The sequence below is a fragment of the Podarcis bocagei genome (genome assembly GCF_964188305.1).
Source record: "Podarcis bocagei genome assembly, chromosome: 10".
NCBI lineage: Eukaryota > Metazoa > Chordata > Lepidosauria > Squamata > Lacertidae > Podarcis > Podarcis bocagei.
The window spans coordinates 40,246,137-40,269,786 of record NC_138135.1 but is presented as its reverse complement, the minus strand read 5'-3'; the positions used below and the strand labels follow the sequence as shown (position 1 = coordinate 40,269,786).

General features: G+C 40.8%; 1 protein-coding gene and 1 long non-coding RNA gene across 7 annotated transcripts in view; one reads left to right on the top strand and one right to left on the bottom strand.

The window, feature by feature from the left end:
- LOC308596139 overlaps positions 1–23,650 on the top strand; it is a 231,686-nt gene that overhangs the window by 23,156 nt on the left and 184,880 nt on the right. The gene's annotated exons all lie outside the window — the stretch shown is intronic.
- On the bottom strand, positions 2,025–13,656 carry LUM (lumican). Its single transcript, XM_081211928.1, has 3 exons — positions 13,358–13,656; positions 8,374–9,288; positions 2,025–3,098 (listed from the first exon to the last, which is right to left on the bottom strand). Exons 2-3 carry the CDS (start codon positions 9,266–9,268, stop codon positions 2,944–2,946), a joined length of 1,050 nt encoding a protein of 349 aa, XP_081068054.1. The 5' UTR covers positions 9,269–9,288; positions 13,358–13,656; the 3' UTR covers positions 2,025–2,943.

The window sequence follows — 23,650 nt, the reverse complement described above, 5'->3', positions numbered from 1 at the left end:
CTCTTTCTTCCCCAATGCAACATATTGCTGTACCCCAGAGCACTGGGATATGAGTATACTCCTGCAACATTACACTCAATGGGATTCCTACTATTAAGAAATATGAGTTTGTATTATATTTTACTGCTTGACCTACTGTACAGTGGTACCTCGGGTTAAGTACTTAATTCGTTCCGGAGGTCCGTACTTAACCTGAAACTGTTCTTAACCTGAAGCACCACTTTAGCTAATGGGGCCTCCCTCTGCTGCCGCACCGCCGGAGCACGATTTCTGTTATCAACCTGAAGCAAAGTTCTTTACCTGAAGCACTATTTCTGGGTTAGCGGAGTATGTATCCTGAAGCGTATGTAACCTGAGGTACCACTGTATTCTTATGCTAACGTTTTATGGGCGAGCATGAGGAAGGAGGGAGATGCAGCCCAAGATAGGCGAAGAGGTGGTAAGGGAACACCTAGCTACTTTACACAAATTCAAATTTCCAGGGCCTGATGGGCTGCACCCAAGGGTACCAAAGGAGCTTGTGGATGTAATCTTTGAGAATTCTTGGAGAACAAGTAATGTCCCTGCAGACTGGAGGTGGGCAAATGTCCCCATCTTCAAAAAGGGGGGGAAGACCCAAGTAACGGGTAAGTCTGATGTGACATTAGAGGTTTCAAAGTATCTGGGCCTGTTGTTTTTCAACATCTTTATAATTGACTTGGATGAAGGAATTGAGGGGATACTCATCAGTTTTGCAGATGATACCAAACTGGGAGGGGTAGTTAATGTCACAGAAGAATTGTTATAATCAGGATTCAGTATGATCTTAACAAAGTGGAGAACTGGGCCCATACTAACAAAATGAGGGTGACCAAGATGATCACGGGTCTGGAAACCAAGCCTTATGAGAAATGCTTGAGGGAGTTGGGTATGTTTAGCCTGGAGATGAGGAGAATGAGAGGAGATATAATAGACATCTTCAAATACTTAAAAGGCTGTCACATGCAAGATGGAGCAAGCTTGTTTTCTCTTGGTCTGGAGGCCAGGACTCAAACCAATGGGTTCAAGTTACAAGAAAGATTCTAGCTACTGGAAACTCTCAGAACATTCAAGAATCCATCAGATTCCGTAAGTCTCCAGGGGTAGAACATCTTAATAGTCCACCTGCACAGGTCAAGGTTGTTGCTGTGAGATAAAACCTTAGGTTATCTAACATCACACTTGAGACCACTTCCACCACTTCAGTCAAGGAAGCTATTGGAATGCTAGGGCAGTCTCTGCATCTGGGACCTTCTTATCGTTTCTGCCATTGTTTCTGGTCTCCAGTCCAGTAAAACTTGTATAATAAAATGAATTTGTCATTGGAGTTGATTCAGAATTTCCTGCTTCTAGTGCTGCAATAAAATAGGTTTCTGCCATACAGTGTGGCTAGTCTAAATCCTCCATGCAGAACTTGTGTAGCTACATTTGAAAGTATTGACTGCAACCCTGCACACATTTGAATATGCTTATGTCCCTCTGAGGGACGCAGGTGGCGCTGTGGGTTAAACCACAGTGCCTAGGACTTGCTGATTGAAAGGTCGGCGGTTCGAATCCCCGCGACGGGGTGAGCTCCCGTTGTTCGGTCCCAGCTCCTGCCAACCTAGCAGTTTGAAAGCACCCCAAAGTGCAAGTAGATAAATAGGGAGCGCTCTCCAGCGGGAAGGTAAACGGCGTTTCCTGTGCTGCGCTGGTGCTGGCTCGCCAGCTGCGGCTTAGTCACGCTGGCCACGTGACCCAGAAGCTGTCTCCGGACAAGCGCCGACTCCCGGCCTCTTGAGCGAGATGAGCACGCAACCCCAGAGTCGGTCACGACTGGACCTGTTGGTCAGGGGTACCTTTACCTTTTACCTTTATGTCCCACTGATTTCCTGGGAGTTCTATGAAGGTTATTATGAGAGTATCCTCTTATCCATAATTCAGCTCATTGGAATTAGATACAAGGCACATGGTAGATAAGTTTTGTTATGTTTTGTTTTTAAAAAAGAACTTTTAAAACTATGAAATACATAAAACAATTTATTTGATGGAGTTGTAGTCTTACAATAATTCAGCAAAATATAGTGTATTTTTTGGTTTGTTTTCATCTGCACTTACTGTTTTCTAAAAATGTAAACATACATTGACAATAATTTGCACTCAGTATTTTTATTTGCTATGTTTTATTTCTACAATCATGTTAAATGTAGCATGCAAATAACTGAATAACAATAATGGTGTACATGTTTGACTGTAAAGTAACAATTCCATTTTAAAGATTTAAACAAACCACACCAAAACATTTTTACTGATTAAATATAAAATGCGCTAACAAAATAAAAACCTGGAAAATGTTGCTTTTTCAATTCTTTGCATAAATCATAGTTAACTGGGGTTTTAAAATATGTTTTTGTATGTGTTATCAATTTATATAGCTATAATGATTTATTGCTTTCCTGTGTAATATAATCACAACAAGAAAGCAAATCAAAGGAATAAAAGTGGATGAGAACCTTTGATTTGAATATAGGAAAATAATGTACATATATTGGTCCAGCCCTAAAGTACTAAATACTCTATCTAGATCAGAATATGCCTGACTTCTGCAAACCTGAGTTAGGACTGCACACCTGAGTAGGACTGCACACAAGGAGTGGTGTGTGTTTATCATGCATGTACAGTGCTTTTTAAAAATATCCTTTTCAAACTCAGGCTGTACTTGTCTAGAAAAGAAACATGAAAACAATTTTGTCCACAATCTATGGGGACTTCCTAGCTTTACAAAACTTTGACCTCACAGATTTTCTAGAACAGAAGCATTATTTTTAAAGGTGGCCATGTTGCTTGTTAACAAACACAATTGACATTCTGCAATACGGCATTCTAGCTTTAAAGTGTGGTAAATTACGAAAATGGAGATGGCCACTGAATGAAGTAATGCACAAATCACTCCACGGTGATATCAGCAGCCATTCGGAGACAGCTGTACATTTCTTGAGGAAGATCAGATCTTGTGAGATTATTTGCATCCAAACGCAGATGTCTGACCCTTGAGTAGGCTAGCGCTCCAACAACTTTGCAAAAGCTGCTCACTGGAAATTCTGTAATATCAAAGGCACATTATTAGTAGCAGAATCATATACAGTGGTCCCTTGGGTTAAGAACAGCTTAGTTTATGAACAACTTGGATTAAGAATGCTGCAAACCTGGAAGTAGGTATTTTGGTTTGTGAACTTTGCCTTGGAAGCAGAACATGTTCTACTTCCTGTTGAGTGTGTTCCATTTGTAAATTGAGTCCCCCGCTGCTATGGGAAAGCATGCCTTGGTTTAAGAGCGCTTTGGTTTAAGAACGGACTTCCAGAACGGATTAAGTTCCTAAACCAAGGTACTACTGTATCCCCCAAGTGGTATTCCCTGGAATGTACCAAGATTTTGTATATTGAAACATATATTGGCTATTGGATTTGTCTTCTTTGCAATAACATCATGATTGTGGCATGTGATCATCTCATGAGTCATAGTCAAAGGGATCCATGTCTGTGTTCTTAGATTCATAGCTAATTATAAAAATAAATGAATTAACCTCTGATATTGTATTATTTTAAGACATTTTCTCTACAACACATGAGAATTATGCAATTCCTCCCCCTGCTGCATTAAATTATAATTACTATCAACAACTCAGTATCTCCTGAAATTCTTGGAATTAGTGAAGTTTGCTAACAAATACTTCAAACTGAGTGCTAGTGTATTTCATTTTGTAGATAAATTGGAAGGGGTAGCAAAGTTATTAAATGAAGATAATTATTGCAAAAGATTGTGGAAACAAACTGGTGATTAACAAATTTTGGCCATCAAAACAAGTTTTTTTTTAATTATTACAATTTTAGGATTCTAAAATCGGCCTCCTTATAACAATTGTAAGTGAAAGATTTGCACTAGATTTGAGATAAAGAGACGGGGTAAATTTATAGAGTAGATTTTGTAATTTTAAACTCGAGACCTCATTTGTGGTCCATTGTGGTCTGGAAGGTTCCCCTCAATCTTGTATGGGGTAGATTAAAGAAGTGCTCTTTTAGGGAGAGATTTGCTCAATTGAGACTGAAGGTCTCATCAGAGTTTTAGCTGGCTGGTAATGGTAACTGTAACTAATACTTCCACTCATAAATTAGGTTTTATCTTTGCATTCTTTGGCACTAGTTAAATTTCCATTGCCACTGAGGCCAAACTAGACTTGATGCAGCAGTGGTTGGTGGGGCTGCACAGGTGGGACTGTGTTGGTTGAGCGCTTGACTTCCCCCTGCCATGCATCACTGGGGCCTGCACCATGCTGAGCTCCCAGCTGCCTTGCCCCCACCCTCCACGGCCCTAGCAACCAGCAGTGATGCAAATCATTGGGCAACCAGGAGGACAATGCAGCCCCACGTGCAAAGTCCCATCAAGTGCTACTGGTTTGATGACAAATCCAGGTCTGTTAACCCAGGTGGCTGCCACACAGTTAAAAAGCAGCAGAAGCACACTGTGATTTGGAGAGGAGAAGTAGAGGTAAAGCTGAGGTTTTTTACTTTCTCAACAGTTGTCTGGCCACTACAAAACTGATTAAGAGCTGATTAATCTGATGAAGCATACCAAAATCAGATAAAATATACCAAAATACAGATTACAGACATTTTAAAGAAGAATGGCATGAAGCAACTGAAAGCATTCAAAGTAAGGCTAATCCAATCATATATTACTGTCCTGCAATGAGAACATCAGTCTGCCCATAAAATGTGGGGAAATGTTTGAGTAGGAACATTTTTTATTCTTATTCTTATTTGACTGCAAGGTGCAGATTGATGTGATACCTTTGCTTGATCTCACTGGAAACACCTGGAGATTTTAAAATGATGACCTGTTGATGTATGGATGCATGAATATGAAAAGAACTTTCTATACAATCAACCATGGGTTGCCTTGCTGGGATGGGAGACCATTTTGCAGTGACACAAGTCCTCTCTTGTCTGTAGGTCTCGGAGGATAGTGCTTTGAGGACTTGTGTTCAACCCATTGACTGAGGTTCCACAGGGTTCAGTTTCATCCCCTTTGCATTTCAGAATCTTCATGAAACCACTGGGAGAGACTATCTGGGGATGGGTTTTCATCAGCATGCCAATATCTTCTTTCAGTTGTATTCTGGTGAAAAGGTTCTTACAAGGTACTCCAAAACACTGGTTATGTGGAGCTAGGGTATCTTTTCTCTCTATGTCCTGGAGCAACAGAAGACATTGTTCTTTAAACAAGTTTTTGATTCTGTTGCTGCTTAACTTACTTTATTGACTGATTGTTTTGGCTCTTTGATGCTGTTTTTAGTCTATTGTGTTTTTGAGATTACAGTATTGTGATTTTATGCTTTATATATATATTGTAAGCTGCTTTGAGCAACTCCTTTTTGGGATACACATTTTGTATAAATAGGAATAAATAAAGCATCTGCTTCATCAGGAGCTCTTTAAAAGTGTGTCAAATATCTATCATCTAATACATTTTATATATATCAAGCACTGCACTAATAATCATGGTCAAGCTGCTATATTTAAGCTGTCAGGCCACCGTTCATAGTGGCCATGTGCAAATTTAGCAGTGTTAACAGTTACTAAGAACTGAACACTGGCTGAAGCTGGTTCCTGGTTTGGTGCTGTAGTCTAGACAAGCAGAATACTACTGCTTAACTTCTATTCACCCAATAACCAAGAGGTTGTATACGTTTAGTGTTTATACATTACCTTGGGTACCCATGGGCGCACATTGTTTTTCAGAGTCTTCTAGTCACCCTTTCCCAACTCTTATTCTGAAAACTAATAGCCACAAATGAAGAGGACCAATAGTGGCTGCTTGTTTCTTTACTGCCTTGCCTCTTTCCAAGTCTTCTTTTTTGCCTTTGCCAAATTGTTTTCCTTTTACTGTGACTTATTACTCCAGCAAAGAAATTTCAGTGAAGCTCATCTACAGTAGGCATGTTCCTTGTGTTGATTTTTTCAAAATGAAATTTGACACCTCTTCACCCCATGCTAGTTTGATCATGCCATTTAGAATACTTTCACTGGAATAAGGATGGAAAGTGTTAGTCGCCCATTCTGTGTTATTTGAGTCCACTGTGTTATTTGAGTTCTCATGCATCTGTTGAATACCACAGTGCTCCCTTTAGGTTGTTATAGCTTTTTATTTATTACTAGTAGCAGCAATAGCAACATTACAATGACACGTTTCTTGCATATTAATGGACTTCTTTTCAAATAATTTTCACCTAGTGTTTGCTTTTTAGGCCTATTTCTGGAGTCATCACTTAGCATCCTATTCATTAGATGGGTTTTTGGTTTTTTGTGTGCAAATTCAGATCATAAATGGGTGATAGCCAACATTAGTCATAAAATAGACCAATTGAAATCAGTGGACTTAAGCCCACTGATTTCAGTGGGCTTAGTTTGAGTATGACTAATGTTGGATATCACTCAATATCATTAATTGATTTTCCCATGTCTTATGCACTGTCTACTCTGGACCAAAGTAACTAGTACTTATTGGGACTGGGTACAGCCTCCTAGCCACCTCATGACCTCAATCCATGGGTTCTGAATCAAGGAGACCCACATTGGGCTAAAATTGGGAGCACCTGCCTAGCCCTGGATCTGGTCCCAAAGTAGTTTTGGGGGGGCTTATGTTTAATTTGGGGTGGGTTTGGGGGGGGGGTTGTGTGTGTGTGTATGTGTGTTTGTTTTAAGCCCTAATCAAACATACAGCCAGAAAGGGGGGGGGTTGTTCTCTTTCCTCCCCTCCCAACAAATAGCAGGGGGTAAATTCTGTGGGTATTCCTCTGCAGGCAGCTTCTTTGGAGCCCCATTGAAATTCATAGGAGAGCAAGCTGGTGCTCAAATGAACCCTAACAATTAGAGATGGGATTGTGCAAACAATTTTCTAAGTGAACTATGCCTACTTATGTTGCAGTAGAATGGATTTATGGTTTTCATAGATGATAGATAGATAGATAGATAGATAGATAGATAGATAGATAGATAGATAGATACGTTGAAGTATATCACAATTAGAAAAGAAAGCCAAAGGGGGCTACCAATCAAAACACCAGGTTTGTTTTGAAAGCAATGCTTCCCACAAGAGATGGTACGCACCAAGTTCATGCCACATTATTAATTGAATACAGGTTATAAAGACCACCTGCTTCTCCATCTAGTGCATGTATTATCACCATACAGTATTGCTTAGGACAGCCAGAACTACTTTTCTGAAAGAAGAAAAACACCATTTTTGTCACCAGGCCTGTTGTTTTCCAATGTGTCACCTTCAGGCAGGTTTCATTCATCTCCTCCAGCTCTTTGCTAGGTGAGACAGAATAAATGAAACTCCTGTTTGTGATGATTACTTGAGCCAAAGTATTAAAAAGATACAACTTCTGAGAGCTGAGATTTCTGGTAATAGTAGGCAGAAGAACTATATTTAAGCTGATGAAAGATGGACAAGTATGAAGCAAAGGGAAATGCAGGAGAACTGCAGGAAAGAAATTTTGATAACTATCATGCTTTTCATTATTTGGAAAGGCTATTTATGAAGAAATAATCTATTTGTACATGTGGGTATATATTTTTATTAATGGAAAGTATACCTATTTCTGAACAAAGGCATCTTTTGATTGGTGGAGTAGAACATTTGTTCACCAGTGAATATATTTTTTATGAAGGGAATGTCAGATCCCACTGCTCTTAATTCTAATTCTTCATATTATTATTTATATATTTATAGTACACTATTCTCTATTTTGATACTGGTTTTGTTGGTTACAAGTTGGCATCCCAATGTGCATGTCTTGTAAAATTTTTGACATCATAAAATACACAAGTGCTGTATTTTAGCAGAACTATATTCAGGCAAGAAGGTTGGTTCTTCACTTCTGTGGAAATATACCAGGGCTGGCCCACTATGAGGTAGTGGCTTCTGCTAAGTTCTCACGAGTTCTTGCCAAAATATAATGAGATCTTGTAAGATCTCGTGCTCTGCAAGATCTCACTGGAACCCATCCTCACTGCTGCTTTGTGGGCAACTCAGGTAAGGGAAAGTTTGGCAGAGATAGGGCTTCAGTGGTGGAACCTTCCCATTTCTCCTCAGGTGGCAGAATGGGACGGGCCACCCCTGACCCTATAGTTACCTCTGTGAGGAAACCAATGTATGAATGCATCCTGGCAATAATATCACTCCCTGTAAGGAGTACTAAGCAGTGCAGGCAGGAGGGAGTTCCATAGGTCAAACTTAAGGACACACCTGTTATTTAGCTAACATTTCATTGTAACACCTTTACCTTTTTTCAAAAAGGGAAACATTACTCACTGTTTATCTGATTGACTTGGAGGTAGTAGTTTTCGAGATGCTCATTTACTGTTGGAATGCTCTTCAGCTGATTATAGGAGAGATCCAGCTCAACAAGGGTAGATATATTGAAAGCATTGCCTGGTATTCCAGAATCTGTCAACTTATTGTGAGATAGACGTAAATACTGAAGATCTTTAAAACCCTGGAAATACTGATCAGGAATGTTGGAAATCTGATTATTGTCAAAATATAGCATCATTAAATTAGGGGGCAGTCCCAAAGGCAGTTTAGTAATCTTATTAAAGCTCAAGTCAAGATACAAAAGTGCATTTAGGCCTTTAAAAACTCCAGAAAGTGTATCTTCAGACAGTTGGTTGTGCTGTAGGTGAATGACAGTCAGATTCACTAGTCCTTCAAATGTGTTGGGATTGATTTTTGAAATCTTGTTATGAGTGAGTTGCACGTCATCCAGAGTATTGGGAAGTGGTCCAACAGCTTCAGTTAAATTGTTGTTATTAATATGAAGTTTTTTCAAACTCTTTAGCTTGGCGAAGACTCTGCCTTTTATTTTTGAATTTTCCAGATGGTTATGATCTAGGATTAGCCACTCCAGGTCTGTTACATTATCAAAAGCTTTCTCTTCTATGCCTTCAATCATATTATGGCGGAGATACAGGTATTTAATTCCAGGAGGAATAATTGGGAGACTCTTCAGTTTAAGATTGTCACAATACATGGCTGATGGATAGCTTATAGGGCAAGTACATTCTGGTGCACAGACTGCTGTTGAGTGATCAAACATTGAAACAGCATAACCATAATCAGGCTGTGGAGCATAATACCCATCATAATCATATTGACAGAAGATGCCACTAATCAAGAAAAGGAAGAAAGGAAGAGAATTCAGATGCATCTTTGCAGTGTGTGTTGCTCCTGTTGAGGGAGATAAAATGCATACAGTTACTTGACTGGTGATTACAAGGAAGCATATCAAAATAGTAAAAACAGAAGTTCATTTTTCTATGAAGGGATGTATGGAAAATGAACTGACTGTATGAAAGTATAGTGAAATTCGGTGCATTGTTAATAATTATGATGGATAGAGAAATTAATATAGCTCAGAATATCTGTGTTCATATTCCAGTCAGGGATTGAGCCAGTTGGGATACTTTGGGCCTGTCAATGTTTCAATGTAACATACCTGTCCATGTGAAGATAAAATGGGATCACCCATGTATGATGACCATGGTGCAAAGTGGAAGACAATGTCATACATTATCTGTTACAAGAACTTCTTAATACATGTCCAAGATTCAACATAGATATCACTTTCACATAACCATCATGTGCTAGACCATTTTCTTGCCTCAGTAATGGACTGGATGAGAGCCAATAAACTGAAGCTCAATCCAAATAAGACTGAGGCACTGTTAGTAAGTGGTTTCCTAGACTGTATGGGTAGGAGGTGGCCTGTTCTTGATGGAATAACATTCCCTTTGAAGGAGCAGGTATGCAGCTTGCAGGTACTTCTGGATCCTTGAGGCTCAGGTGGCTTCAGTGATACAGAGTACCTTCCATAAGCTTTAGCTGGGGGCCCAGCCACACTTCTATCTGGACAGGGATAGCCCAACTTCTGTCTATGCTCTGGTAATCTCTAGATTAGATTGCTGCAACACATTATATGTGGGGCTGCCTCTGAAGATGGAAACTTCAACTGGTGCAGAAATTAGCAGATAAATTGCTAACTGGGGCAAGAAGGTTAGAGCATATGAAGGCAATCCTGGCCCTACTGCACTGGCTGCCAATTAGTTTATAGGCCCAATTTAAAGTTCTGGTTTTGATCAGAAAGCCTTAAACAGCTTAGGACTGCAATACCTCAAGGACTGCCTCTCTCTATATGAACTGACCTGGACCTTGTGATCATCATCCAAGGCCCTTCTTCATGTCTCCTCCACAAGAGGTCCGGAGGATGGCAACATGAGAACAGGCCTTTTCTGTGGTGGCCCCTCATTTAGGGAATGCTCTCTCCAGGGAGACTTTGAGGCGCCAGGCAAATTGGCTAATTAAACAATCTATTGTCTTTTAAACTCTGTGGGGCAGGTGTTGCTGTTTTTGTTTGTTACTATGGTGGGTATTGGGACATGGGTGGCACTGTGGGTTAAACCACAGAGCCTAGGACTTGCTGATCAGAAGGTCGGTGGTTCGAATCCCTGTGACGGGGTGAGCTCCCGTTGCTCGGTCCCTGCTCCTGCCAACCTAGCAGTTCGAAAGCATGTCCAAGTGCAAGTAGATAAATAGGTACCGCTCCGGCGGGAAGGTAAACGGCCTTTCCCTGTGCTGCTGTGGTTCACCAGAAGCGGCTTAGTCATGCTGGCCACATGACTTGGAAGCTGTACTCGGCCAATAAAGCGAGATGAGCACCGCAACCCCAGAGTCGGCCACGACTGGACCTAATGGTCAGGGGTCCCTTTACCTTTACCTTATGGTGGGTATTTATGTGCTTTTAGATTGCAGACTTCCCTGTAATCCTTGCACGAAGGGTGTTACATAAATTTAATAAATAATACTGTATGTTATGAACACACACTTTGGCATGCATTCATGTTGTTGGATCAGACTTTATTGGGGGTGCGCATGTTTATTTGTAATATTTGTAATAATTTCACTAGGAAAATCAGAAAATATTAGGAAATGGATGGATAATACATATTGGAAATAGCAAGTCTTATTGTATTTTTGTTTAACATGTTTCATTTGAATATGCTGGTTAACACATGCACTAAAGCACGTTCACATACTGGATGGAACATGTGTCTTTCATGTAGTTCCTTATTTGTTACATTTTAGGTTATTATAAATATATTTGACTTCAGACTTTTCCCAAAGCAAGAGTTCTTTGTAGTAAACGTTTCTGTTGTTTCATAACATACACCTTTTTAAGGATACCTCCACAAAGTGGGATACTTTATTTGGGTTTGATGGGGATAGGCTACTTGAGCACTTCAGCTGTTTACCTTTGAAATTCCACAAGTAACAATTGCATCTCAAAACTTGGGAACACACTTCAGTCTGACTGTCAGTAGTATTCCAGTCATTAGTGCAGGGGAAATGTGGCCAAAACGTATCTGCACAACCTCAGAGTGGAATCAACTGAAAACTTTTATGTGGTCAATTGTCAACTTAGTACTCATAGGAGCTTCTGTAAGTCCATACTGTTCTCAATGAACAAGAGTTTGTTTTGGTAGGGGTAGCCTTGGCAGAGGCAAACAGGATAGGTTGACATAGAAGTGAGATAGAAATTTGGGGAAATTTAGCAGAATGAGTAGCACAGAAATTTAGGAAATCAATAAATAAATGCTGCCCAGAATATGGTCTGAAGGCAAATGAGGCCATCATCACCTTGCTGTAACTAAGCAAGTCTGGGTCTGGTCAGTGTCTGGAAGGGGGGATCATCTGGGAACCTCATGTATGCCCCTTGGGTTCTGTGATGGAAGAAAGGCAGGATATAAATGTAAGAAAAGGAATAAATGCCTCCATGGAAGCTAATCTTTGCAGTGCAGCTGCCACAGCTGCATTAGATTTGGACAGCCATAAGCAAATTTCATGTTCTCATGTTACAAGTGCATATTCTTTTGCCACTTGATTTTTTTGCCTTGGATAAATATGCCTAGCAACATCTTAATGGAATGGCTGGATCGTTTGTGTGCTGCACATGAAAATAAAAATTTAAAAACCTATTGCTTGTACTAATTACTTGTGCAGCAAAAGCTTTTTTTGCCCTAGGCAGTGATCATTCTGAAACACTGCATCCTCTCCATCCCAGAGAAATTTTAAAATATTGCCCTTGAGACCATAACATATAAATGCACCTTATTATTTAGCTGTAGCAATTTATTTTTAAAATAAAACATTTCTTTGTAGATCTTTGAGAGAACTAATAGTTGGATGTACAGAAAATGTTGGGCCTTGGTATGTATTTATGAAATATAATTTATTTATTCAGTGAATCCTTGCAAATTAGAGGTAATTAGGACCTTGGAAGTTTTGACAAGATAGAATATGGGAAATGAAAGACAAATGGATGAGATGGTTGAGCTTCCATTGGAGATACTGGAAAATTTTCATTGATTTTAGTGAAGTTAGACAAATACTCAAACAAAAGGTTTTATATTTTAACTCCTAACCAATATATTTAAAAGATCTAGGATGGCATAGTATGTGGATGACTCCTTCAAGATTTCTCTTTAAAATTTGACTGACAGTTCATCATTGTGCTTTGTAGTCCTAAGTATTACCATTTCACATGTGTGTGAATCAAGAATTGGGTCATTAGTAAACTGGTACTTTATGAACACTTCTCTGACACATATATTTGAAAATCTTCTAAAAATCTCCTTAAAATTTCTGTTGCAAGCATTACTTTGACATTTGGTATCTTCTTCCATGAAAAAAAAGAAGCCTATTACTTTGCAGTAAGCAAGCAAATTACTTGTGTGCTAGTTTTAAAAGTTTCATTATGAAGACTCCAGAACATTTCCATGAAACAGGGAAACTAAACTGTAAACTGCTGCACACAAAACTCTCCAGCATATAATATTTTGTATAGTCTTCTTTCATGCATCATAATATTCCAATTATAGTGGAGTCAAATTAAGCATATTGATTTAAATTTTAACTCCATTTAAAAATTAAATTTATTTAATTTTGTTAACATAGTAATCAGTAGTTGGATATATAGAAATTTCCGTTTGCTAGGATTTACCCCCCTCTCAAATGCTTGGTCATTTGTACTGAATGTCCCTTCTTGTAGAAGCCAACATGTTCTACAAAGGAGTACAACAATAACCCACAAAACATGTGGAGCATTTAAAAACAAACTGTGAAGGCAACTGCACAAAAGCAACTGTATTCAGTTTGCAAATTGGCAAAGTTGTGGCATGTTCTTGTTACTGCTTCCTTCAGCTGTTTGATTGTTAGTGTTAAAGCATGCGAGAGCACTTACCTTTCTGACTTGAAGCTGCTTGCTTTAATTCCCACAGCAGATTCAGTAAGGGACTGGATCAACCAATATATGCTATAAACAGTGTCAGAAGGTAACTGGCTGCCAGATCCTCTGTGATACAAGGGCTTGGGGGGAAAAATCCTAGTCACGCTGTTGTCTGAGGCTATGTCATCATGGGATTCTGGTGGTGCGGTATGTAAAACTGCTGCTGTCTAATCAAGTGCAGGTGGACACTGAATTGTAAAGGACAACCCATCTGTTCTCCCTGTGGAACAGGATGGAGATAACCCCTTTAAGGAACCTGAAAAAGTTCAAGCTGACTACCACAGCATGAACAACAGAATTATAAAAGGGGGAAAACCAATTTTAAATAATGGTCAAATTGCAAACAGACATTGCATTTTCCCTAGCTCATTTTATAGCCTTCAGCAAAATCTAACAAATAACTCTCAAACCTCAGTGTAGCCACAGTTCTTAAGCCAAATGACTCGTTCCTTTTTTCTTCTTTTTCTTTCTGCTAAGTTATGTACAGTACATAATGGTTCAATGAAAGCCTTAGCAGTGGAAAAAATATATAACCCCAAATGGTGAAACTACATGAGGTTTTTCCTTTACTGTACTGTAAAAAAAGTATTAGTAAAAGGGAAGGTTGGATATGATGGGTCTGGTTAAATATACATCTAACCATAAACCATGTACATTTTATTTTATGGCTTAACCTAAATATTTATATAACAAAAACTCTCTCTGTATGTGTGTGTGTGTGTGTGTGTGTGTGTGTATAATGTTGAGATAGAAATAAATGGTTGGCAGCTTCCTTAAAATTATACTAACATTTGTCCCTTTTAGGACTTAAAGACATTCAGAATCTGGAAGCAATCAACTGAGTGTTGTCTGTTTCTTATTTCATGGATACTGTTCAAGAATGCTTCCTAAAGCTTGGATGTGAATGCTATTGAAATAAGACACTGCCAAATATAATGCTATAAAAATAAGGAAAATAATTGGCAAAACTTTAAATATTCTTTCTGGTTCCAATATATCCAGAAAATTCCCATCAAAGATCTCCATTTTGTCTGAGACACATTGCTCCTTTAAAAGAGCGATCTTTACACCAACTGGTTTGGTGAGGGACAAGGAAGACGGGGCAAAGCATGATTCTTTCAGACAATCTAGAACAAACTTATTATTGCATCAGATAATTTTTTTTTTACAGATTGCAGATATCATTGGTGTGGCAGATGTATACAATAAAATGCCTCTGCTTTGTGTATTAATAGCATAATAACTACATTTATCTTCATGGGCTCTCCCACTTTGATCTTATGCTAAGTTTACCTTGTCTGCATAGGGTGTTAGACAATCAATCACCCTAGGGCTGTCTCTAATGTTGGTCATACTTGGAGTAGACCTACTGAAATTAATAGACCTTAGGTAGTCATGTCCATTAACTTCAGTGTGTCTACTTTGAGTATGACTAACATTGGAGGCAACCCATAGTATTTAGACTTGTGTTTAGACTGTTGCTTTATATAAAGAGAAGATAATTTGAGAACAACAGTTCTTATAAATGTAGTGAACACTTAGTCGCTACTCCCGCCTGAATGCTGTATGGCTGCTTTATTGTATTTATAATGCAATAATGTTCAACATATTCTAAAATAGTTGTGATTATTTTAACGTAGGTTAGTTGCCTTGAAGAAATGAAGAACAATAATGGTCTAATTCAATTTAAATAGATAAAAAAACAGAAGCAAAAAGTGTGTGCAGCATATCAGCCACCACATATCAGATCTCCAGGGCCTAGCCAATGAGAACTTTAATCACAAGCTTCTATCAGAAACTTTCTGACAGAACCGCAACAAACTGTTAGGTCTGCACACATCAAGCACCTGATCCTTTCCATTAGTTTGGGTGGACTTGGAATGAAGATACAAGTCAAAGCTATGGTGTGAAAAATTGCCATAAACCCAATTTTCTAGGGAATCTGCAGCAATACAGTAGTAACTCTACGTCGTTTCTGTGGACATGTCTATTACGAGTAGTTAAGAGGGAAACTGGGCAACTCTAGCTTCAGTCCCAGCACCCATTGTTGACTAATGCAAGCCTTTCATCAGCTCACCATAAAGGTGAGTTAAGGAGGTACCTGTTTGGCCATCCTGCCCACCCCGGTTGCTTTTTGGAAGGGTGAAGCCAACAGAACCCAAGATAATGAGGAGGGCAGTAATATGAGGTAGGTTGGCTACATGCCCTACGTCCAAAGGTGCCTCCAAGTACTTGCTGGTGGGTAAATGTTGTTATCTGCCCACACTACATGACCACTAAAGTTGTGACAGAATAGCAGTTAGCCAAATTAAATAACACCATTTTCAACAATAAAGAGCAGCATCACATAAACAAAACAAAATGTTTTATTGGCCAATCATAGGGCACCAAAAATTCCCACTCAGCCCCTAAGTGAGGCACATAACCAATCCCATGACCATGATTTCCAGACCAGACATAGCAAATGCAGTGGGAATCTAAGTAGTAAGCTCTCCCACTGAGGAGGACTGGACTGTTGTGAAAAGAATTATTAGATACTTAAAGGAAACCATGGATTGTATACTTAAACTGCCAACAACTATCCAAAACTTCTAGGTTACACAGATGCTCTCTGCACCAGAGACAGAAAGGATTACAAATCAACAGGTAGATTTCTCTTTATGTTTGGAAATGGTCCTGTTTCCTGGGCCAGTTGTAAACACTGATCTGTAGTTTTGTCTTCCACAAAATCAGAATACATAGCTACAATTGAGGCATGTAGACAACTGGTCTGGATTGAGCAACTGACCAACTAACTATGGGCTTTAGGTTGTTTGGGGAGAAACCTGTCCAGTTTCTCCAGGCCATCCAGCTCTTTTGGGACTACAATTTCCATCATCCCTAGCTAACAGGACCAGTGGTAAGGGATGATGGGAATTGTAGTCCCAAAACAGCTGGAGGGCCAAGTTTGGCCATGCCTGATTTAGGAGAACCAAAGCTGTTTGAAATTAGTATCTCAAAGTGGGATTTTATTTTTCCAAGAATCAAACACATTGGGGTAAAATACCACTATGTGTGTGAGGTAATACAAGATGGACTTGTTGAGTTGGCATACTGTCAAACCAAAGAGATGACAGCCAACATTATCATCAAGCCACTCCGAAGAGACAGTTGTGAGAACCTTCAAGCCAAGATTCTGGGTGGTTTATTAGTATTGCATGCAATTGTTTATACAGTGGTACCCCGCAAGACGAACGCCTCGCGAGACGAAAAACTCGCAAAACAAAAGGTTTTTTCGTTTTCGAGTTGCCTCGCAAGACGAATTTCCCTATGGGCTTGCTTCGCAAAACGAAGCTTGCCCTGGGGACAGCGGGTCTTCTCTTTTGAAGCAAGGGGCGGCGGGGAGATCGCTTCTCCCCACCGCCCCTTGCTTCAAAAGAGGTCCGGGGGCAGCGGGAAGCGCTTCCCGCTGCCCCCGGACCTCTTTTGAAGCAAGCGGCTGCGCTTCTCCCCGCAGCCGCTTGCTTCAAAAGAGGTCCCGGACCTCTTTTGAAGCAAGCGGCTGCGGGGAGATCGCTTCTCCCCACCGCCCCTTGCTTCAAAAGAGGTCCAGGGGCAGCGGGAAGTGCTCCCGCTGCCCCCGGACCTCTTTTGAAGCAAGCGGCTGCGCTTCTCCCCGCAGCCGCTTGCTTCAAAAGAGGTCCCGGACCTCTTTTGAAGCAAGCGGCTGCGGGGAGATCGCTTCTCCCGGTGCTCCGAAGCGGGGCGGGGGGGGCGGGAACACCTTCCCCCACCGCCCCGCTTCAGAACGGTGCTCCGAAGCGGGGTGGGGGGGCGGGAACACCTGCCCCAGCCGCCGGGCTTCGTAGCACTGCTGCGAAGCCGGGCGGGGGGGGGGGCGGGAACACCTGCCCCAGCCACCCCGCTTCAGAACGGTGCTCCGAAGCGGGGTGGGGGGGCGGGAACACCTGCCCCAGCCGCCGGGCTTCGTAGCGCTGCTGCGAAGCCGGGCGGGGGGGCGGGAACACCTGCCCCAGCCACCTCGCTTCGGAACGCTGCTCCGAAGCGGGGTGGGGGGGCGGGAACACCTGCTGAAGGCGGGCGGGGGGCAAAAGTCTTTGTCCCCCCTGCCTGCCTTCCCAGGGGCTTTTAAATCGCCCCGGACAGCGGAGAAGTCCTCCGCTGTCCCAGGGTTTTTTAAAATGCTGGGGGTGGGAAGAAAAGCCCTTGTCCCCCCCCCAGCCTTCAGAGGAGGTCCGGGGACAGACTGTCCCCGGACCTGGTCTGAAGGCGGTTTCCCTAGGAACGCATTAATTGATTTTCAATGCATTCCTATGGGAAACCGTGCATCGCAAGACGAAAAAACCGCAAGACGAAGAGACTTGCGGAACGAATTAATTTCGTCTTGCGAGGCACCACTGTATTTGCCTGAGAAGAGATTTGTGGGAAATTCAGCATCATATTAACCAGCATGCTCAGCTCTAGTTAATGCATGAAGGGGTTAAAACCACAGAGTAAGCTGTTTTACTGGACTCAGCTAGGTTGTGCCCCCTTACCTCTGGTGATGAACAGGTAGGAAATTTATTTGTTCACTTTCTTTCCTGTTTGTTCTCTTCCACCATGTGAACCAACCAGATAGGGCACCTCAACTTGATTGCTCCAAGCTCAGACCGAGTGTTACGAAACTTCTTACCATATTTTGTAACCCAATTTTTCTGCCCATGAATCTGTCCTTTGAAAGTCTGTAAATAACAACCATTTTTACTTACCAAACTGTATAAAGCAAAAGTGCTACAAATGACTTAAAACAGGATATTTAAAAGGTCTATAAGCATATATTCTTATGCTTCACTTTGCTGCATGTTTTGTGTTTTAAAACCTCTGCTGGGGATCTTTCTTACTGCTGAGTATTCTGCCTCATGTTTGGATCTAGGAATCCAATGGATTCTTCTTCATTTAACCAATCATAAAACGACACAATCAACCAACTATCTTGAGTAAGTGTCCTGATCATACCTAGAACAATGAGAATGAGCAACTGGATTTTGGGTTTTTTTATTGGCAAAGCACTTAATTGCATCAGCTTATAAAGTGCAAGTGATATACACAGCACTCCCCACTAACTACAGTTGTATCTTGGTTGCCGAACACCTTGGAACTCGTATGTATTGGCTACTGAACAATCGAAAACCAGAAGTGAGTGTTCCACTTTTCAAACAATTTTCCGAAGCTGAACATCCGGCACAGCTTCTTATTGGCTACAGGACGTTCCTGCAGCCAATCGGAAGCCATGCCTTTGTTTTCGAACGGTTCTGGGAGTTGAACGGACTCCTGGAATGCATTCTGTTCGAGAACCAAGGTACCTGGTTAGGCAACTTACCAGCAGACCTGTGCTCCATCTTCAACAGCTGAAGCAACACTGTGGCCCTGCCCACCTGCTTTCTTAAACCCCCTTGTCTAACATGGATTACACAAGCACCTGAAAGCTCATCAACAGCAGTTTCAGCTGTTCCCATCACCCCCTTGAGCATGGAGACAGCGGATTGGAGTGCTCAGAAAGGATCCCAAAGATACAACTCTCTCTGGGGGTGTTGCAGGCTCCTCAGCTGCCTCATGGAACCCCACAAATCATTGGTCCCTCCCCCTTGATTCTCTTCCTCCCCACATGCTTCCTTTGCCCACACATCCTCCCACTATTTGGGCATCAAAACACTATTTTGTATTGTTGCCATAAGGAAAAGTATAGAGAAGCAACTATATCAGAACTACATGCAACAGTATCTCCTTGGGTGAAGTCTTACCAAAGTCTTCATTCAAAATAGCATCTGACACTCAAAAAATGGAGAAGAGCACCACCCACTCCTTGTGATCCTTTCTGCTAATTTGGGCAATGATATCTTGAGTAGAGTCTGAACGTATAGAGAGTAACTGCAGTGGGATAGGCATTCTAAAATAAATTATGTTATTGTTAATGAAGGATGAATGACTTGCTTTTAGGTGTCAGCTTTCCTATTAGTGGTCACTCACATGTAGCAATGGGTGATGGTAATGAGTCAGGGAGGGCAGGTACACTTAACCAGCTGCTACTGCTGAGCAGTGTTCGAAAAAGAGGGTGCCTTCCATGTTGTGTTGGTTTCTTCCTCCTTCCCTTTTCATTTTGTCTAGCTCAACCGAATGCAGCATCACACCATCTGCCTCTATCTTCTTCCTCAGGACCTCCCCAGCATAGAAGAAATGAGAAAGCGGGAGAGATGAATTATTTTCTCTTCTCTTCTTTACAATTTTAGGGGAAGGAATGCACTTCTGTCTTCAAGTTTAGGCTACACATTTCCATTTCCTTGCTAAATCATTGAGAAATTAAGGATAAATCCTGGGATCGGATGTTGGGTTGCTTACTTGAATGAGAAAATAAAACATAGCTACAAAAAGCTTCAGTGTACTGTGTGAAATTTTATCAGTTTATTCTAAATTGTTCTGCAGTCATTGGCATGCAGGTATTAGACCATCTTCTGCATCGGATTGTTTTCAAGGAGCGTCACTGCCAATTCGAAACGGTGTTAACCCCCCATCCTCTGTGATATCTCACATCATTTGCCTGTTCCCTAAACATATTGCAATCTTAAATACTGCTCATAACTCTTAACATTAAAAAAACTTTTTACCCATTTAGAACTTTAACATCATACTGAATCATATAAATGTTCCATGAAAAACAATCTGCCTCCAATCGTGCAAGGCATTCATTATTTTTAATGGGAATGTTCCCAAACTGTCATTTTGCTTGTCTGATAGCCACACTTTACTTGCATTTCAAATGGAAAGTATTAGAGTACATAATATAAGTGTTAGAGAAGTTGTGGTACTCTTGGACATGTTTCTTATTCCTAAAAAGGAAATGGCAGCTTTGGAGATTTACAAAGTGGTACTCCTAGTACAACCTATTAACAGACCACAAGAGTATTAATCTGATCCCTGTATCTTTTTTATGGGAATTCAGAATTACTCATTGCATTGCTTCTTTCTTGAAAATGTCTAAAACTCCCTAATGTTATCCCATTTCTTCCCTCTCTTTATTAATGTCTAATTTCACAATGTTTACAGAAACAGGTTTTCTTATTCATTTGTTGAGAAAAATTGTGTGCAGAAAGCTTCAAAAGAGCAGGAAGAGAGATATATTTTGAATGTGAAAAGGGCAAAAAGATTAGGGGCGGATCCAGTTAATCCCAGATATGAGGGAAATCTGCACACTTAGAGTTGCATATGCAGAAGCGGGCCTGGTGAGATCTGTGGCAGATTCAAATAGAGTGAAGCATGTGTCAGAGGTGAATTTACTGTATGTGAAACTATGGGTTGTGTCATGTGGTTCTTGGCTACATTAACTGTTTTTTACCAACAAAAAAAAGGATCTGGATTTCAGTTGGCATATATTAGTTTGTCAAAAACCATTTAACCCTTATTTATTCATTATGAACAGTCACATAGAGAAAGTAAAAGATGCTTAGAAAATACAATTTCATATCTTCAACTTCAGAGAATAAAAGTGGTATAGGATAAATTGAAGCAATGGGGAGAGGCAGACATCTTATTTTTATCACACGATCAGTGCAGGAGGGCTTGTGTATAAGAGCAGTCTGTAAGTACCAGGGACATGGGTGGTGCTTTCGTCTACTGAGCCTCTTAAGATTGCCGATTGGAAGGTCGGTGGTTTGAATCTGTGTAATGGTGGTGAGCTCACATTGCTTTGGCTCAGCTTCTGCCAACCTAACAGTTCGAAAGCAAACCAGTGCAAGTAGATAAATAGGTACCACTGTGGCAGGAAGGTAAAAGGTGTTTCCACTCACTCTGGCTTCCGTCACGGTCCTTTGTTGCTCCAGAAGTGGTTTAGTCATGCTGACCACATGATCTGGAAAGCTGTCTGCAGACAAACGCCGGCTTCCTCGGCCTGAAGTGAGATGAGTGCCACACCCCATAGTCACCTTTGACTGGACTTAACCATCCAGGGGTCCTTTACCTCTACCTTTTTACCTGTGAGTATCAGAAGAATCTGTCGATGAGGCTTTTAGCTCATTTCTCATTTGGTTTTGAATCCTGCAACAATTTTGGAACAGTGTATTTCTCACTTATAAAATTAATGATTAAAGGACATTTCCTTCAAAATCTGATATGCAAAATCTGATATGCAGGAAGAAGAGTTTTAGAAATAAATACTTGCATATACTGTACTTGCTTTTCACTAAAATCACTGACACTTAACAAAATAATTTTCCAAGTCACAGGCAAGATTTAGAAAATTATTTTTGTGATACAGTTATCTAGGTATGATATATAGGTGTTTAATATGATTTAACCAGGTAGATCACATTCTAATTCCCAAACCAGTTTGATGACTCCAGAACTGGTGGATTTCCTTCAGAATACCCCTTCCCCAATATCCAGCACCTAGTTAGAACACAAGTCTTTGTTTAATTTGCCTGCTTTAGGGGAAACCCAGCCAGATGGGCAGGGTACTACTACTACTAAATTATTTATTATTTAGAAATGTAAATGTAAAGTATGCAAATATAATGATCCATTTTATGGCCATCTACTCCCTTTAAGTTCTTCAATGTATTTCTTTTGTCTCCTAGTCCTATTACAGAACATTAAGAAAGTAAGGAAATTAAAATGCCCAAATTGCATGACAATAGGTGGTAGTCTGCTGTTTTACTCAGAGTAGACCCATTGAAATGAATAAACATGACTACATTAGGTCCACTAGTTTCAATGGTTGTACTCTGAGCAAAGGTTAGTTGCCTGCTTACCCTGTGCTGTTTTTCTCTTTTCACGTCTTAATATACATGTAAGGAATTGGAGGAGAAAAATGAGCCAGGTGTATCATTCAAATCATCCAAATTTGGATACATGTGAGCAGTATATTTCCTTTCTTCTGAAGGAACTCTCATTTTAAATGTTGGTGCATTTGGTGAAAACAGCAAGGTAGTGAATTAAAATTATCTGAAGTGTGAAACATCCAGGACTTCTTCCAATTCCGGGGGGTGGGGGGCGGGCACACATTTTGTGGTAACTGTACAATCATGAATGTATGAACGCAGAACATGATAATGTTCATTATTTAAGACACATCTATCTATCCCATCGTTCATGGTGAATGCAAGAAAAACATCTGATCACTAGAGGCTGCTGGGACACAGTGTAAGCAGTTAACTGCCTGGCCTTCTTACAGGATAAGGGTGCTCAGAAGTAAGAGACAGAGGGAAGGGCTCTCCTCATCCTATGACCTCATTTGTTTGTTTTATTATTGTTTCCATCTCTCTCTCTCTCTCTCTCTTACACACACACACACACACACACACACACAAACTTGGATATCCTCAGTTCTACCTTACCCATGGGACACGGGTGGCGCTGTGGGTTAAACCACAGAACCTAGGACTTGCCGATCAGAAGGTTGGCGGTTCGAATCCCCGTGATGGGGTGAGCTCTTGTTGCTCGGTCCTTGCTCCTGTCAACCTAGCAGTTCGAAAGCACATCAAAGTGCAAGTAGATAAATAGGTACTGCTCCAGCGGAAGGTAAACGGCGTTTCCGTGCGCTGCTCTGGTTCGCCAGAAGCGGCTTAGTCATGCTGGCCACATGACCCGGAAGCTGTACGCCGGCTCCCTCTGCCAATAAAGTGAGATGAGCACCACAACCCCAGAGTCATCCGTGACTGGACCTAATGGTCCGGGGTCCCTTTACCTTTAGCTTACCCATATCCCACCTGTTTCCCCAAAACTCCCAACTCTAAACCTTACCTAGATTTCCATTCACCATTACTGTTCAGACCTTGTTACATTATTTTAACAGTTAAACATGCTTTGTGTCTATGTTTATATTTCTTTCTGTTTTCATCAACTTTTTCTGCTAACTCAAGATCTGATTGCATTTCTTCAAGAAAATTGTTTTCTTTTCCTTTCCTTTTAAAAAGCAGTTGCTAAATTTGCATTAATTACATTAGATTTTGGCATGTTGCTTTATATCAGTATACTCCTGGTAGGGACGCGGGTGGCACTTTGGTTTAAACCACTGAGCCTCTTGGGCTTGCCGATTGGAAGGTTGGCAATTCGAATCCCCGCAATGGGGTGAGCTCCCATTGCTTTGTCCCAGCTTCTGCCAATCTATCAGTTTGAAAGCACAGTGCAAGTAGATAAATAGGTACCGCTGCCTGTTTCTGTGCACTCTGGTACTCACCACGGTCCTCCATGTGCCATTAGTGGTTTAGTTATGCTGGC

Coding starts and splice junctions, on each gene's coding strand:
- LUM (XM_081211928.1), bottom strand. CDS start 9,268: ATGCATCTGAATTCTCTTCCTTTCTTCCTTTTCTTGATTAGTGGCATC. Junction 3,099..8,373: donor CCAAGTCAATCAGATAAACA/GTGAGTAATGTT, acceptor TTGATATTACAG/AATTTCCAGTGAGCAGCTTT.